The following is a 17,360-nucleotide window of genomic DNA, read 5'->3' on the forward strand; positions in this document are numbered from 1 at the left end:
GCAATGTATCATAGACTGTGCTAAAATTTCATGGCCTCACCTTCTTCCAACACTTAGGTGACATAGAGCAGGCATGCACAACCTGTGGCCCTCCAGCTGTTGCAAACCTACAACTCCCAGCATGCCCAGACAGCCTACAGCAGTGATGGCTAACCTCCGGCACTCCAGCTATGGTGAAACTACGACTCCCAGCATGCTCCATTCCTTTCTGAGGAGTTCTGAGAAACGTCAAGCAAGTGTGCATCTTGGGAGTTGTAGTTTTAGCACAGCTGGAGTGCCAGAGGTTGGCCATCACAGGCCTACAGCTATCAGCCTGCAGCAGGGCATGGTGGGAGTTGTAGTTTTACAACAGCTGGATGGCCGCAGGTTGAGCATCCCTGACATAGAGTAATCAGTTATTAGTTGTCTTTAATGGGACAGATATCAGCGTGTTAATGAGGAGCATTCTGATGGAAGACTAGTTACAAGTGATGACTAAGGAATGAGCGAATCGACTTCGGATGAAACATGCGAAGTCGATTCACATAAAACTTAGTTTCAATACTGTACGGAGCGAGCACTTCATACAGTATTATAATGTATTGGTTTTTTTACAGTAAAAATCAATCTCTGACGTTATTATGTGAAGTCTCGCGAGACTTCGCAAAGTAATAACTTCGGCTCATCGGAGCCAATACATTCTAATACTTTGAGGAGTGCTCACTTCGTACAGTATTGAAACAAAGTTGGGCCACAAGGGTCTATTTTGGGCCCTATTCTTATCAATATGATTGTAAGTCTTCATGCACGTAGCCTTTGGCCAGCCATGCCCGTGTTGCGGCCCGCAAATAGTGGATCCGCAAAATGCGGGCACCGTTCGTATACTCACCGCATTACTGATGCAGACCCATTCACTTGACAGAGGTACAGAACCCTCACGGGTTTCTCTCCTTGCCTCCACACCGCAAAAAAATTATTTTCTCGCTCGTATCATTGGGGAACACAGGACCGTGGGTATAGCTGCTTGCTGCCACTAGGAGGCGACACTAGTGTCATAGGAGGCAGACCTCCCTGCTTTTGCAAGGCGGCTTCCCTTTCTTATTTTTCTTTTTTGTTTTATCTTTTACCTTTTAGGTAGGGAAAACAGAGGCGCTTGCCCCTCTGTCTACCCCAGGAGCTAGACCTTTGTCGGATTCCCTCACCGCTCGCAGTCCCCAAGAAGCAAAAGTGGACCAGGGCAGCCCTGCCAAATGGTCACCTGGATCCGTTGAGACCCTCCGCCATTCCAGTCTCCTGCCACTTCGCATGCCAGCTGCTGAAGAGGTGACTCTGCTGGTACTGTGAGAAGGGGTGAAGAGAAAAGGATGAAGATGGGGTGAGTAGTCCGGATTGGGTAAGTATTCTAATCTCTCCCCCCCCCCTTCCCCTCCCCCTTGCTAAAATGGAGGACATTTTCTTCAGAGTAGGCCATACCCTGGGGAGGGCCCCACGTTACCTGAGCCCCCAATGTACGTTTTGGGCACTCTGTCCATGTCTGGGGGCCTGGGTTCTCCTATGTTGCTCCTTAGGTCCTGCAGCTTGCGCCTATTCTTCCCAGCCTGGGGGGTGGGCTCCCGCGACCGCTATCTGACAGGGTGCATTCCTATCATTCCGTGGGCCTCACTTTATCCGGCCCGCAGGTAGGCACCCACGGCAGGTATGCAACCAGGGCGCCTGAGAGCACAGCTCCCAGGCCGGCTGAACGGTTGGCCAGGCGTCGAAAATTTAGGCTCCGGCTTCCCTTCGGGCCTACCTGTACTCGGCCCGCGCTGTTTCTTGCGGCCCACGGAGTGGGCACCCGCGACCGGTGGACGCGAGCGGACACATACCGCGCACTGATCCAAGTCCCTCTGTTTTCGGCAGTACTTCCCGGTTAGCCTTGCGCCGCAACTTTCATTCCAAGTATGGAGGGGGCGGGTGCGTCCCTTAGGCACGAATTCTTCCCGCCTAGCTCTCGCCCTCCGCCAGGAGCCCGCTTAGCTCTGCCCCCGGTCCTAAAAGCTGTGTTAATCCTTCATGGTAAGCCACCTCTTTGCAGCCGGCACTGGATTTTCCGGTGTTTCCTCTCTGCAGGCCAAATACCTTAATTTTAAGGAATTGAACCCCTTCCTGCCTTTTGTCCATTTGGCGGGGGCATCACAGGTAGTCCTGCCCCCCTCAGCCCACATCACCGCAGGACCACCCTGATGGTGTGGTACCAGACTGGGCCCGTGTCCTATCCCGGACAGTGGGGGATCGCTCACAGTTTCCCAATCCGCCCTCCGGGGCTGTTTGGTTGATAATTCTCCACCTGCGCAAATCCAGTGGAGGACATCTGAAGGATTTCCAGGCCACCCTTCTGGGTCGTCTGGTTGATATGTCACCACCTGCGCAATCCAATGGAGGACCTCTTCAAGTTCCCAATCCACCCTCCGGGGTCGTTTGGTTGATAAAGCACTGCCTGCGCAATACAGTGGAGGACCTCTGGAAGTTCCCAATCCACCTTCCTGGGTCGTTTGGTTGATAAAGCACCGCCTGCGCAATACAGTGGAGGACCTCTGGAAGTTCCCAATCCGCCCTCCAGGGCCGTTTGGTTGATAATACTCCACCTGCGCAAATCCAGGGGAGCACATCTGAAGGATTCCCAATCCACCCTCCTGGGTCGTTTGGTTGATAATTCTCCACCTGTGCAATCCAATGGAGGACGTCTGGAAGTTCCCAATCCACCCTCCTGGGTCGTTGGTTGATTAAGCACCACCTGCGCAATCCGGTGAGTGGTCCTGTAGAAGTTCATATCCCACCTCCTGGGTGGTTTGATTGTTATTTCACCACCGGCGCAGCCTGCAACTGCCATGGCTAGATGCTGAGAGGTAGAACTGCGCATGAGCGGGCCACGTTCAGAACCCTCCCTTCTTGAAGGAGTTGGTTCTGAGGGGGGGGGGGGGATCAGTTATTCGGACTCTGATATGAATCCAGTTCAATCATCCAAGATTGCGTCCATGCTAGCCAGCAGTACTGATTGTATGCATTACCCCCTTCCTTAGGCGGCATTTGCACTACTACTGGATACAGTACTTACCTTATGTATTACCTCCTTCCATAGGTGGACTAACTGCACTAGCAACGGTCTCAGTGCCAGCCATAAGCGTTCCCCCTTCCGTAGGTGGCGGAATTGCAGTTCCACTGGGTACAGTACTGGCCGTATGCATTAGCCTCTTTCCTAGGTGGCGTTATGGCATTATCACTGTACTTCCTGTATATGTTTCTCCCCTTCATAGGTGGAGTAATTACACTACCATTGAGTGCAGTGCTTACCGTAGACATTACCCCCCTCCACAGGTGGGGTAAATACACTACCGTTGGATACGGTTCTGATTATCACGCTACCCCCCTTCTTTGACCGGAGGATTGCACTACCACTGAATGTTATTCCACAGTCGTTTGCCTTCACCATGCTTCCATGGCATTACCCCCGTCTACAAGTGATCCGTTAACAGGGGAATCACTAACTATTTTTGTATGCTATAATTCAACTACGCCACAACACTAGATACCTTGGCTTCCTTCACAGGTGGGCCGTGGCAACAGTCGGTACCGTTGGTGCCTTGTACTCTTCATCTAGTGGTATATGGATACTGCCACTGGATACTGTGGGTACTTCCATATTGTATCCTTCTTTTTCTTCTGGTGCTGGTTGGGGCGCAAATATGTCGTCCTTTGTTCTCTCAGGGGGGTCACCCAGCAACACTTATGTGTCCTAGAGACTCCCCATCCCCATGGGCCTCCACCGTTCAGGTTGGTCATGGTATTGATGTTTGACAATGTGTAGTGCGCACGCCGTTGCACAAAATATTGTGATCACGATCCAGCGAGCAGAATGTTGCACTGACTCTGTATTCTTTGTCCACCACTCTTCCTTATCTAGATAAGGGTGTTTTGCTGGCACTCGGCAATAGCTACCACAGCGTGTTCTTCTCCGTTGGGGAAGTTTTCACTCTAGGGCTAGAGATCGTAGTCACTGCAGTGGGGCAGCCCACCTCAGGTAGGGATTCTACCCTGGCACTCCTTCGGCAGTTGCTCCTGTTCAGCACCCTTTTTAGGTGGAGTGCTTAAGGCTAGCTCTACTTAACTGGGACAGCATGGTACCATGCTTCTACTGGGCGTCCTTAGGCCTCCCCCTCAGTTTTACGCTGGCGGAGCCTCCTGTAGCTCCTACTGTGCAAAGGGTATTTGCGTCTCCACTACATACTAGGGTTCCTACTGCACAGTTCCTTCGTCAGGTGGGGGATTCTTCTGACTCTGGAATCGATGACCTCTACGGTCTGGCCTCCTCCTCAGCTGGAGTATGGAATTAGCATTACTCTTGTGGCTTCCCTTGTATGGCATCCTCCTCAGCTGGAGTATTGCATCACCAATAGATTCTGTAGAGCAACAGTCTCAGAGGGCAATGGGCTTTAGCCCTGGCCTCTTAATGGTTTACACTACTGATAATTGACCATTCCTCTGACAACTGTTGTTCTTCTGTCATCAACTCGGGCTTTGCGATGGCGTAATTACCATAGCTGATCAGCACCTACCTTCGGGTGCGCTCTACTGGGTAGCTTAGTCACTGCGACACTCATCTACCATTAGAGTGCTACCTCTCTTCAGATATGATTACTGTCTACATCACCTCAAGCCGATGGTGGTCATTCCTTTCACTACTCATTCCAGGGGTGAACTACGTTTCCCCCAACGCAGGGGAGAGCGGGTGTCTGTCATGTCACGCCTTGCCACCGTGGGTAGGGGTTTCGTTCCTGAACGGAACACCCTTTTCTTCCTGTCCCTCCTTGAGCTGGATGGCTGACCACCTTTCCCCTTCTGTCTAGCTGACCAGTAGCCATGGGTTGTATGGCTATGGAATCCCAGCTCTATTTTCTCCACGTGACCAGGGTTCCCCGGGTACAGTGAGGGTGTTTGACGTAGTAATCGCACTCCACCAGGCAAGCGTATTTCTCTCATCTTGCTCATCTGCCCTTCCAGGCAGGGTTTCCGCATTGTCAATATATGGTCACTTACGGGGCTTCCCATCACGGGTGATGCTCACATCGGCTTTACTTCTACCTTTCTCCGAGGTATTGGTTCTTTGGCCTGCAGTTTGGCACGCCTGGCTCAGGACTTTTTTTTTTCTCGGTGGTTTCTCAAGCAGCTTCTCTCGCTAGAAGTCTCACTACAAGCCTCTACGGCTCTAGGGGCATTGGTTTACCAATTTACCCCTTCCTAAGGGGCGTTCTCTTAACCAGAGGAGGATCCTGCGGACCTGGATTTTGGTTTTGCTTCCAAAGTTGCGGCAAGGAGCCGGCTTCGTCCAAACGACCTGTGGATCGTTTGGAGGCGTTTCAGTAAAGAACAAGTCCTTCCTCTGGGACGTCTTCTTCTCCTTTTTATTTCTGGGAAGGCGGCATTGCGGGTGGCGGGATCTTCCACCCGGCGGCTTTCGGAGTTGATAGCGCCTTTTTGTACGTACATTTTTCTTTTGTCATTAGTATAAGGCAGTGCTCCGCCCAGTATCTTCTTTCTTTGCAGAAGTTAGTCGCCGCTTTCCAAGTCATCTCAGACATGAGTTTCTCTTCTTTCTCCCTCGCATTATAGAGAGCGGGCTCTCCATCCAGCCATGTGATTTGGCCTCTAAGGTTTGCTGGTCCATAGCTATTACTTTCCGCTGTACGGACTTTTACCTGTATTTTTCCTGGAGGTCCTTGTCAAAGCTGACGACCTCCAAAGGGATGTTTTCCAGGTATATCTGTCTGACAGTTGCTGGGGCATTCCGCTCCTAGGACAAGGCACTGCCAAGCGGAGTTATGGCCTACCTGACCAGCAGTCGGTGCTTCTCGGGTTCATCTACTCCATGCATTAGCTTTTCAGTTGTAGAAGGCAGTGTCTTGGTCTTCCGGGCACACGTTCACCAAGTTTTACCGGGTGCTTCCTAGGCATCGGCGGATGCTGCTCCGGGCAGCAAGGTTTTGCAGGCGGCAGTGGATTACGCATCCTCGAGGGCGTTTTTCTCCATGGGCGTGTTATTTGTTTCCCTCCCCGTGGACTGCTTTAGTACGTCCCACGGTCCTGTGTGCCCCAATGATGCGAGTGAGAAAACAAAATTTTTGTGAACTCATCTGTAAAATCTCTTTCTCGCTTAGTTCATTGGGGGACACAGCTCACACCAAGTGGTTCTGTTTGCCACAAATTATAGCGGTTGGTGGGCCAGTATGGTCCTCAGTTCTGGTTCGTTCCGACTGACATTTTTAAGTTGTTGGTTGTTTACCGTATGTTTTTTTTTTCTCCTACTCCTATTGCTTGGGCACAAACTGATATGCTCTCTCCAGGCTGGAGGGGGTATAGCTGGCAGGGGAGGAGTTATCACTTTTCAGCCTAGTGTTGCCTCCTAGTGGCGGCAAGCAGCTATACCCACGGTCCTGTGTCCCCCAATGAACTAAGCGAGAAAGAGATTTTACAGGTGAGTTCACAAAAATCTCGTTTTGTGGTGCGGACGGATCACAAATTCAAATTGAATGTGTCTGGATCCATTAGCGAAATCCTCACGGATGTTGCCCTTTCATTGGGGACCACAAATTGTAGTCCCCAGTGCACGGAACAGCCAAGCAACAGCTGTGTGCATGATCCCTAAGTGATATGCTCTAGGAGAAGATAGGTAAGTTTTGCCTGTTTGATAATGACAGAAGTGTTTAATATATTTTTTATTTTCCTGAATGCGTCTGCACCATGGAAAATGATTTAGTATTGCTGGATAAATGGTCAGTATTTCCAAATGTTAAATAATGCACTTGGGAGAAGGAATCCTCAGTCTGAGAATCATTTTGGAAGAAGTGAAAACAAGGGAGGTACAGTCAGAAAGTAGTTTGGAGGAAACAAAGTCAGAAAATATTATTCTACTGAATGTGTGATAGATGCTTGGAACAAGCAGATGTGGCTGGAAAATGAACAGTAAGTAAATGTAAACCTGGAATAAAGGGGGGGGTCCGAAAGGCAAAAAATGTGGCACGTGTAGCGCTCTGTGCCAATTCTTTTGCCTGCCCATTTTTCAAAGCCCCCTTCATATTTAAAAATGCGGGGCGTGTAGCGTGTTGCGCTGATTCTTTTACCTGGCCATTTCTAAAAGCTCTGTAGGAGTGGAAAAATGCGGTGCGCCCCTCCTACATATAATAGGCCACTCCCAGCAAGCACTGTACAGCTGAAATTCTATAGTTGAGGCCTTTCTCTACACATCATACGGAGAGGGGAGGTCCTGTCCTGGCTGCACTGCCTGCTTCACATTATACAATAGACAGCCGGCTACAGCCAGGAAGCTCCTCTGCTCTCCTCCCTCCCCAGATCCTGCTCAAGGCCTGTGGTTCCCCCCACCATCTGCCACCCGCCCGTGGCCTGCTGCCTCCCTTGACCGTCCTCATCCAGCTCTGAATCCTCCTTCTGCAAATGGCAGGGGAGGAGCCGGAGCCTCTCCTCTCCTACATAGCGCCCCATACCTCTTACATCCAGTGATGTCACCTTTGTTGTAGACGTTCTCTTTCCTCATCTTCTCCATTCAGACCAGACCGCCATGATGATTTTTCAGCCATCTCCCGTCTCTGCAGAGATTGACAAACATACATTAGTTTCCTACATTTCCATCAGCTTCACATCTTCTGAACACCCTTTTCTGCCACCCCCAATACTATACTGCAGAAACAGTCCCCCTGGAAATACTACTACTACACAGATAGTGCCCCCTTCAACAATTATTGGCACACAGTGCTCTAAAAAATAACTGCGCCCAGACACTAATAGTATAAAGATAATGTCCCCCAAAAATAATTGTGCTAAGATGATACTGTGCCAGCCAGGGTGCCTCCCCAAAGTAAGTCCTCCCCAAAACCCCACCAATATAAATAATTCTCTGCCAGAGCACACTTAGTAGTAGTAATGCCCCTATAGTGCCCATACTAGTGATTATGTTCCTTATAGCCCCCCAGTAGTAGTAAAGCGCCCCATAATACCCCCTAGTAGTAATAATTCTCCTTATAATATGACAGTACATGAAATACCCCCACTTAGTGCCCGCAGTTGAGCTAATGTCCCCATAATGTATGTCAGTATAAAATACCCCAGGAAATGCCCTCATAGTGCTCCTCCCCCCTTCCCCATAGTGTCCCCATAATATGCCAGTAAAAAAAATGCCCCTTCTTAGTGCCCCCAGAAGATGCCCCTAAAGTGCTCCTTTCCCCCATAATGTGCCAGTAAAAAATGCCCCTTCTTAGTGCGACCAGATGCCCCAATAGTGCTCCACTCCCCCGTAGTGCCCCCAAATAATGCCCCATAGTGCCGCTCTCCCCTATAGTGCCTCCCATAAAGTGCCAGTAAAAAATGCCCCCTTAGTGCCACCAGATGCCATAATGCCCCCATAATGTGCCAATAAGAAAAAAGCCCCCTTTAGAGCCCCCACTTCCCCATAGTGCCCCCAAATAATGCCCCTATAGTGCTACCAGATACCCCATAGTGCTGCTCTCCCCTATAGTGCCCCCATAATGTGCCAATAAAAAAAAAGCCCCTTTAGAGCCCCTATAGTGCTCCTTTCCCCCATGGTGCCCCCCCCCCCCCCACCATAATGTGCAAGTAAGAAATGCCCCCCCCCCCCAAAATGGCCAAGAATGAAATGCCCCCAGAGTGCCACCCCCAAAAAAATGGCCTGTAAGAAATGCCAGATGTCCCATAGTGCCAGCCCCCCGCCCCCACAAAAAAAACAACAAAAAATTAATACTTACCGCCATCAGCATTGATGCGGCCTGTGTCCCTGTTGTGTGCTGCCCCGCTCAGGCGGTGCGATGATAATGACGTCATCACGCCGCCTGTGCCGGCCTCTGATAGGCCGCAGGCATTAGTGCCTGCGGCCTATCAGAAGAACAGGGAAGGGAGACGCCTCTCAGAGAGATTAAAAAATATATATATATTCGCTGGTTGTTTTAGCGGGGAAAGGGGGGGGTCCAGACCTGCTGGACCCCCCCTGTAGGTGTGCCACTGCTGATGACCTATCCTCTTGAAAGGTCATCAGTATCTGATCGCCGATCAGATATTTGAGAAGGCAGCGGCCTTCTAACAGCTTCTCCTAAGCATGTTCATCAGTGTCACATGGCCTAGGTGCTGTGCCTGGTAAGCTGCGAAAAGGACCCCCATCTATCCAGTTAAAAAATCCTGGAAAACCATTAACCACTTGCCTACGCTGCGCGACTATATAAACATGCTCTTATCTGTAACACAACGCATAAAAGCGTCGGGTTACATTACCATCTGCCGGCGCCCTTTGGAGCTGCAAATCCCTGTGACCATTCTGTCATTAGACAGCTGCAGTCACAGTGAAGATCCTGGAAGGGGTCTCCGGACATGTGAAGCCTGTGACACGTCACAGGGATCCATAGTGAAGATAAGCTGGCAGGGGTGCACTTAGGAAAGATCCTTGATGTGAAAGCGCCTCCTGCTAGCTATGAAATTTATCCTACATGCACACGAACGTGGTTTGGTTCCGCATCCGAGCCGCATTTTTTGCGGCTCGGGTGCAGACCCATTCACTTCAATGGAGCCGCAAAAGATGCGGACAGCACTCCATGTGCTGTCTGCATCCGTTGCTTCATTCTGTAGCCCCGTTTTGCGGACAAGGCTAGGCGATATTACAACGGATCCGCAAAAAAAAAAGGATGCCATACTGTGATCCTGCAGTCTGTGAATTAACCCCTTCCTGCCCGGACTGTGGCAAGATGTGGTTAGTTGACTTTTTTCCTTAATAAAAAAAAAAAGTAAAAAAAAATGAATAAAAAAATTAACAGTAAAGTTATTAAAAGTGAGACAAAAAAGTTATAGCTATAGTTATTGGTTTTGAACAATAGTATAGCAGACAACGTACACACACACACATTTACTCCTTTTTCTTTCATGAAAAAATAAAAATAGATTATTTATTAATTTTATCAATAGTATAGTGAACATTGTGTGAAATTATTCAAACGTACACTTTGTTTTCTTTTTATTTCACAAAAAATTTAAATATAGGTACTTGTTTTACCTATATTTACAAATGCACACATATTTTTTTAATTTATAAAAAAATGGAAAAAAATCCAAAAGCTTAAAATGTCCAAATTTCCTGAGGATGAATATCTTAAGGGGTCCAAAAACTTTGAAGGAGTTTCATGTACTGGCACAGTACAATATCTGTTCTGGCAGTACGTGCCATAGAACCAGCAAAGAAAAATAGGTCGGCAAAATCCAAAATGTGGTCTAGTCGTTTGAAGTTTTTCGGTCAGCCCAGCCAGTAGATAACTTACACAAATAGCGTCCTTTTTCACAGTACAAACATACAGTAATGGTATTAGAAGTGTTTTGTCATGAAATCTTGTGTGACAGAAAAAAAAATTGGAATGAATGGAAAAATAATATTAAATACAGATATGACATAGCTCAAACTGAAAAATTGTCCTTGTAAGGAAGGGGGGTAAACACTCTGGCAATGAAGTGATTAACCACTGAATTCAGGTGTTTGATTCAGTCCCTTTGCCACAGGTGTATAAAATCCAGCCCCTAGCCATGTAGTCTGCCTTTACAAACATTTGTGAAAGCTCTAAAGAGATTGAATTTCCAGCATGGTCCTGTAATAGGATGCCACCATTGTAACAAGTCAGTCCTTGAGCTTTCTTACTACTAGATGTTCCACCATCACCTGTGAGTGGTATTATTGTAGAGTGTTTCGGATCCACAGCAACTCAGCGATGAAGTGGAGACCACGTAAAGTTACACAGCGAGGTCACTGAGTGCTGAGACATATCTATTGTATATATAAAAAATGAATTTCTGTCTGTTCTTTATGCATGGCCAAACGCCTGGGCTGATAAATTTGGCACACAGGTAAATCAGGTGGTTTGAAAGGTTTTTAACCGGACTCACAAAAATGCAAATATAGCACCATCACATGACCCGTATTAGTCAATAGAAGCTCACAGCTCCTTCACTCATATCCTAATTGATATACAAACGGACACATGACCCTTATTGGCCAATAGAAGCTTGCAGGTCCTTCAGTCTTCGCCTCACTGACATACACACAGTTTTACACCAGGTTTTCATAACCACCCAGCCATTTTTCTTCACTGTTAGAGTGCATTCACCCGAACATGTGATGCCCATGTTGCAAACCGCGGATCCGCAAAACATGGGTACCGGCTCTGTGCACCCCTGCATCTCAGTGCGGACTAGTTGACTTAATCTTTTGTGGCACTGGATGTCACTGTTATGGGAGCACTGTTAATGTCAATGTTATGGGGCACTGTTATATAGGGGCTCTGTGTCACTGTTATGGGAGCACTGTGGATGTCACTTTTATGGGGCATGTGGGGATTCGCTCTGGTAGTTAGGAAAAGCAGGCGCAGTACAGAGGCAAAATACAAGTTTGTAATTCAAACTGCAGCGTTTATTCACACATGATGCCAAAAACAAAACGTCACTTTTGCAGTGTTGGTGTTACTTCACACCCAATGGCAAGTCACCTTGGTGGCAGTTCTGCCTCAGAAAGTTGAAATACAGGCTTTAGACGGCCTGTTCCCCTGACACACGTGTCTCCGCTCTCCAGCCCAGCACAGGCCTCAGATCCCAGCACACAGACCTCCTGAACTCCACTGTCAGACGGAGGTAATCCTCTTCACCTGGCAGTGCTGGCTGGTTTTATGCCTGGCAAAACCCGGCCTGGAACGTGGGGAGTAGTCACCCACCCAGCACTTTGACTACTCTCAGTAAGAGCCGTCCCAGATCAGCTATTACAGCCATGCTAAGTACCAGGGTGTCAAACAGCAATTGCTGCTGACACATAAAAACCGGCTCTTACTCCACCGAAGCCAGGAACCTCGGTGACACGTACCTATCATCCACAATGATTCCTTGTACCTTCTTACAGGCCTCTGAGGGTGTCACTGTTATGGTGCACTGTTATATAGGGGCTCTGTGTATGTTACTGTTATGGGAGCACTGTGGATATCACTGTTTTGGCCCACTGTGGAAATCACTGTTATTAGGGTTCTGTTGATGTCACTGTTATGGGGGCTCTGTGGATATCTTTTAACCCCCCCCCCCACAAAAATTTTACTAAAAATAAATAAAAATAGATTCAATGGACTTGTGCGAAACCAGGTCTGCTAGTAGTACATAAAAGTCATCATTGCTCTGCTGTCTACAGAACTGCAAAGCTCCAAACCTCCTCTGATATTAACATCAGTAGGGATGAGCAAATCGACTTTGGATGAAACATCCGAAGTCGATTCGCATAATACTTAGTTTGAATACTGTACAGAGCGAGTGCTCCGTGCAGTATTAGAGTGTATTGGCTCCGATGAGCCAAAGTTATTACTTCGCTAAGTCTTGCGAGACTTCGCATAATAACTTCATAAATTAATTTCCACTGTATAAAAACATTTCCCGAACTCGGGTTCGGTTCCATGTGGTTTCATCCGATTCGCTCATCCCTAAACATCAACACAAAAACGGTGCACCAGGAGCTTCATGGCGTGGGTTTCCATGGCCGAGCAGCATGAGTTAGACCTCTCAGATGGAGTGGTGTAAAGCACATTTTACTGGACTGTGGAGCAGTGGAGACATGCTCTGTGGAGTGATGGATCACTCTTCTCTGTCTGGCAGTCTGATAGACGAGTCTGGGTTTGGTAAATGCCAGGAGAACATTACCTGCCTGGTGGAGGAGGGATAATGCTATAGGGTTGTTTTTCAGAAGACCATTTTCTGTTCCAGCATGACTGTGCCCCAGTACACAAAGCAAATGGTTAGGTAAGTTTGGTGTGGAGGAACATGATTGTTCCACAGAGCCGTGGCCTCATTTCAAGGGGGTTAACATCATTTTAATGCCTATGGATTTAGAAGGAGATGTCATAAAAGCTCCAGTAGGTGTAATGTGTAGGTGTCACAAGACTTTTATCTCTATATTGTATATCCATTCTAAGAAATAAATAAATAAAGCCAGACTAGATGGACCACCACCATCCTTCTTTGTTCTTCCCACTGGATCGTACGCTTATTATTGACGCCTTGGTCAGTATACTGTGGTACTGTATTGTATTCTATGTCTAATAGCCAGGGGTCACTATAGGGGGAGCAGGAGTGGCAGTCACAGTGGGGGGACCCTGTCACAGACACATGGAGGTTCATCCATTGATTCCTCAGAGATCCTGGCTGCTTTTCCTATTATGGGGAGTTGTAGGCCCCCCATTGCTTTTCTACATTGTTAACCCTTTACTTGTTCAGAAGAGTCACAGCAGTAGTTTGTATCTGCTGGAGCGCTGATTTACATACCAAGATAAGGGGAAATGATGGTATTTGTGGATCATTGCATGTGACAGACAGGGGCATTAACTGCTGGAGGTTAAGTAGAAGTAGAAGGGGAAGGGAGCATCACAGCCCAAGGATGAGACATCATGCAGCCCCAGCAGGTCATAGTGACCCAATTCTGTCTGTATGGATGTGTGTCAATATAGGTTTACCATTCTATAGAACAAGTGGAGAGGGACAATTGGAGCATGGTCAGACCTGCTGGGATTTGTAGTCCTGCACTGAGTACTGAGCCCCCTTGCTGTGGGTGTGCACACCTCTTATATAATGTACCTTGTAGCTCTGCTATACACAGGATGGCATCTCCTCCCACTGCAGGCTCCTCCTCTAACCGCTAGGGGGCAGCAGAGCTGTAACTAATTCGGGCGCAGAGAAGAAGCTGCCGCTGCTCCACGGCTGGCCGTCATCCCGGTGTTGCCGGGGCCCCTTCAGCAGGCACCCCGGGATCCCGAGTCCCCGGAATCATGTGCATCCTCCAGTGACTGCCGCATTTACCGGATATTAGGAAAATTTCCCGGGATGTCACATCTTTCAAGCTGCAGCCTCCTCCGGGTGTCACACCCTCCTCTGCACCCCCAGGTCAGTGCATCCCCCAGCACCCCAATAACTGGACTCATGGACCTCTGCCGGATGAAGCCTCTGCTATCAACTACCTCCTAGCAGCTGTGCCTCCTTGTATCTACTACCTCTGCAATCCACCAGCCCTGGTAACCAGCATCACTGCCAGCAGTCACCCTATATTGCTGGGACTGTCACTTTATTCCCTGTGTACCCCAAGCCTCTCTTCTGTGCACCTGTATCCACTGCTGTTACTGTACACCAGCACCCCCATACATCCTGACCCTGTTACCCCAGATATTACTGGCCAGGCATTTTACACCAATATTCCAACATATCTGATGGTTTACAAGATGCATCCCTATTATTTCCCCAGGTTCTGATGCACACACCCCTTTATTCAGGCACCCTCTTATTTCCAGTACATCCAGATTCACCCCTGCCCCCCAATATATCACCTAGATTCTCGCATGTTCTCTTTATAGATTATTTTTCACTTTGGATTTAATGCATTCCTGTTGGCTGTAGGAACCTCATAATCACCTCCCTATCCTGTGTAGTTTGTCATTTTTCTCATATATAGTCCCTAACCCCCGACACCCTGCCCTCTCCACTCTCCCCACTACCCGTGGCCCCCTCGTGCCCACCCTCCTTGGCCCCCTCTTCCACCTCCTCCAGTCTGGGGATGAAGGCTGGAGAGTTCCCACATGGGGGTCCAGGAAGGTTGCCAGGAGGGGGCCCTGGCTGTGCCCTTCGTGGCTGTTATAAGGTGCTCTCCGTGGTGCTGTTGCTGGCACAGGGGGCTTTGCTAGACCTCTACCTGATTGCCGGCACTGACCTGTACTGGTGTTCGTGGATAGCCACTGACCTGGTTGTGGTTGCTGGATGGGGGATCTTCTACTCCAAGAACAGCAGGGGTCAAAGAGCCTATCATGGGTCTCTCAGCTCCACTGGATATGGACAAGTTCATCGGCCAAAGAAAGGGCCTTTTGCTTATAGCCACCTTGCTTGGCTGATATATGCTATAGCATTCACCCCAAAGGTGACACTGATACTCTGTACCCCAATAGTGGATCAGATAGAGGCTGGGGTACCACTGGGCAGCACAGGTTTTAGACTGACTGTGGCTCTCTCGGTCCCACTCCTGTGGTCTTTGGTGCGCTCGCTCAGTGTTGACCCACGAGGATGGCCACACCAAAGAGCAAGTGGTTATTTCCTTGCCTCCTGCCTGGATCTGCTTGACAGCTATGCCCTCCTGGAACCAATGCTGGAAGGGAAACTACCGCTAACCCCTCTAATCTACTACCCTCTATTGGTTGTCTACTTTGTGGCTTTGGCATCCCCTGTCCTCTGGTTGTCAGAGTTGGACTCAGCGGTTCCTGCTGGCCGTTGTCGGCTTTTCCTTCGCCTCCTTTGCAGCTCATTGGTGGATGCTCCTCTATTGGCTGTTCGTTGCTTCTTGATGTTGGGTCCAGCGAGCCAGCCTATGTCTGTATTCATGTTAAAGAATGTCTTCTTCTTGGCCTGCCGCTGGCTGGAGGTCTTGGAGCTCTGCTGCCTCCTAAAATCTCCTGGTCCTGACCACATGGACCGCCCTCCAGGACAGTTCAGCCACTGCGTGTCTGAAAACGACATGGGGCCTCATGCTTACGTCAATACCCTGGCTGTGACATCACAGAACTGATGTACCCCATCAACAACCACTCCCCCCAACCCTTCAATGGACACTTCTCTTCTACTTTTGCCAACACTGCCATGAAAATATGTAAGGGCCCAGATTCCTTCGAGTTGCTCTCACACCACTTTAAAGATCTAAATATGAAGGGTGCTCCATATTTATCAAGTCAGATCGTCTTCGTTGCCCATTGCAACCAATCAGAGCTCAGTTTTAATTTTCCAGCGCATTATAAGAAATGAAAGCTAACCTCTGGTTGGTTGTTATGGACGACAAAGACAATCTTAGCTTTGATATAGAAGGCCCATACCGTATGGCAATCATAGAATTCTGGGAGGTCTTGTGATCTTTATAGGGTTGGTGGAGACAAACCAATATCATAGGGTTGGGGGGAAAAAAGAACATGATGGTATATCTGTGGTAGCTCAAAGATGATTTATTTGTAGATGCCATAAGGTCACCCTCTGAGAGACCCTGTAATAGGTTATAATGGGAGGTAAAGGGAACCCATCACCAGCACAATGTACGGTCACAGCAAGTGCATCGAATAAGCACCCCCCAAAGTGCCAAGAAGATATTTCACCTGCCCTGACTCTTTAAATGACACCTGTTGCAGTATAGTAACCATACCGGGTGCCATTGCTCTCTCTAGTATAATTTAAAGGGAACCTGTGACCGGGATTTTGTGTATAGAGCTGAGGACATGGGTTGCTAGATGGCCGCTAGCACATCCACAATACCCAGTCCCCATAGCTCTGTGTGCTTTTATTGTGTAAAAATAACTATTTGATACATATGGAAATTACCCTGAGATGAGTCCTGTCCCTGACTCATCTCAGGTTAATTTGCATATGTATCAAATCGGTTTTTTTTAAACAATAAAAGCACAGAGCTATGGGGACTGGGTATTTGGGTATTGTGGATGTGCTAGCGGCCATCTAGCAACCCATGTCCTAAACTCTATACACAAAATCCCGGTGACAGGTTCCCTTTAAGTATTGGTAACATGGAAAGGGTTCATTTAAGAGTTGAGAAGATCTTCTGTGTCTCAATGAGGTGTCTGAAGATCTATAGGTGCACCTATCCTTTCAATTTCTTTTAAATTAAAAAAAGTGTGTAAGTAGGTTAATTTTTTTTAATACTAACAATGGCTGGGTGTAAGTTTATAGAGTGTGATCCCCATGTACTGAGGTTGTGGTCACAGACAGGATAAATATATATTTAAAGGGGAGCTGTCAATATAAAATTATCTTTACAGTGAAAAAGAAAATAATCCCAGCTGGATTATATAGAGAAATTGTATTAAAGCCGCTGTAGGTTACTTCTGTCTGGATTATACCCCTCCAGTTCAATGTAACTGCAGTACTCACATCTACCTGCAGGTGTCACTTTAACCAAGCCGGCCAATATAAGCAACAGTTACCCCTAGAGATTATAATAGAAAATATAATTATTTTGTACAGAAATATTTAGAGAAAATATATTGTACTGTATTTAATGAGAAAGTCAGAAGTAAAATAATATTCAAAGTAATGCAGGAAAAAAAAAATGCTTACATTTCTCAGCTTCTCGCCCGGTTCTGTCGCCAAGTGGGCTGGCTGCAGACCGCCATTATGTACGGATTACACCAATCAGGTCTGTGCCCTGACGCTAGCACTGCCGTATCTCTTCTTGACTTGGCCTACCGGCTCTTGTAGGGCTTCAGTTTTCTTAAAAGAGAATT

The 17,360-nt window shown here is 48.0% G+C and overlaps 1 protein-coding gene across 1 annotated transcript; it reads left to right on the top strand.

Annotated features, from left to right (window-relative positions):
- The first annotated feature begins 766 nt into the window (after positions 1-766).
- TMEM121B (transmembrane protein 121B) lies at positions 767-15,646 on the top strand. The gene is made up of 3 exons (XM_044277488.1): positions 767-772; positions 1,114-1,302; positions 14,546-15,646. Exons 1-3 carry the CDS (start codon positions 767-769, stop codon positions 15,644-15,646), a joined length of 1,296 nt encoding a protein of 431 aa, XP_044133423.1.
- Positions 15,647-17,360: the final 1,714 nt, after the last annotated feature.

The sequence above is a fragment of the Bufo gargarizans genome, chromosome 2 (assembly GCF_014858855.1).
Source record: "Bufo gargarizans isolate SCDJY-AF-19 chromosome 2, ASM1485885v1, whole genome shotgun sequence".
In the NCBI taxonomy this organism is placed as follows: Eukaryota; Metazoa; Chordata; class Amphibia; order Anura; family Bufonidae; genus Bufo; species Bufo gargarizans.

What these genes read in the sequence shown, in the direction of transcription:
- TMEM121B (XM_044277488.1), top strand. An exon ending in GCATGCCAGCTGCTGAAGAG is followed by an intron (nt 1,303 to 14,545) that starts GTGACTCTGCTG and finishes TCTCATATATAG; the next exon opens with TCCCTAACCCCCGACACCCT.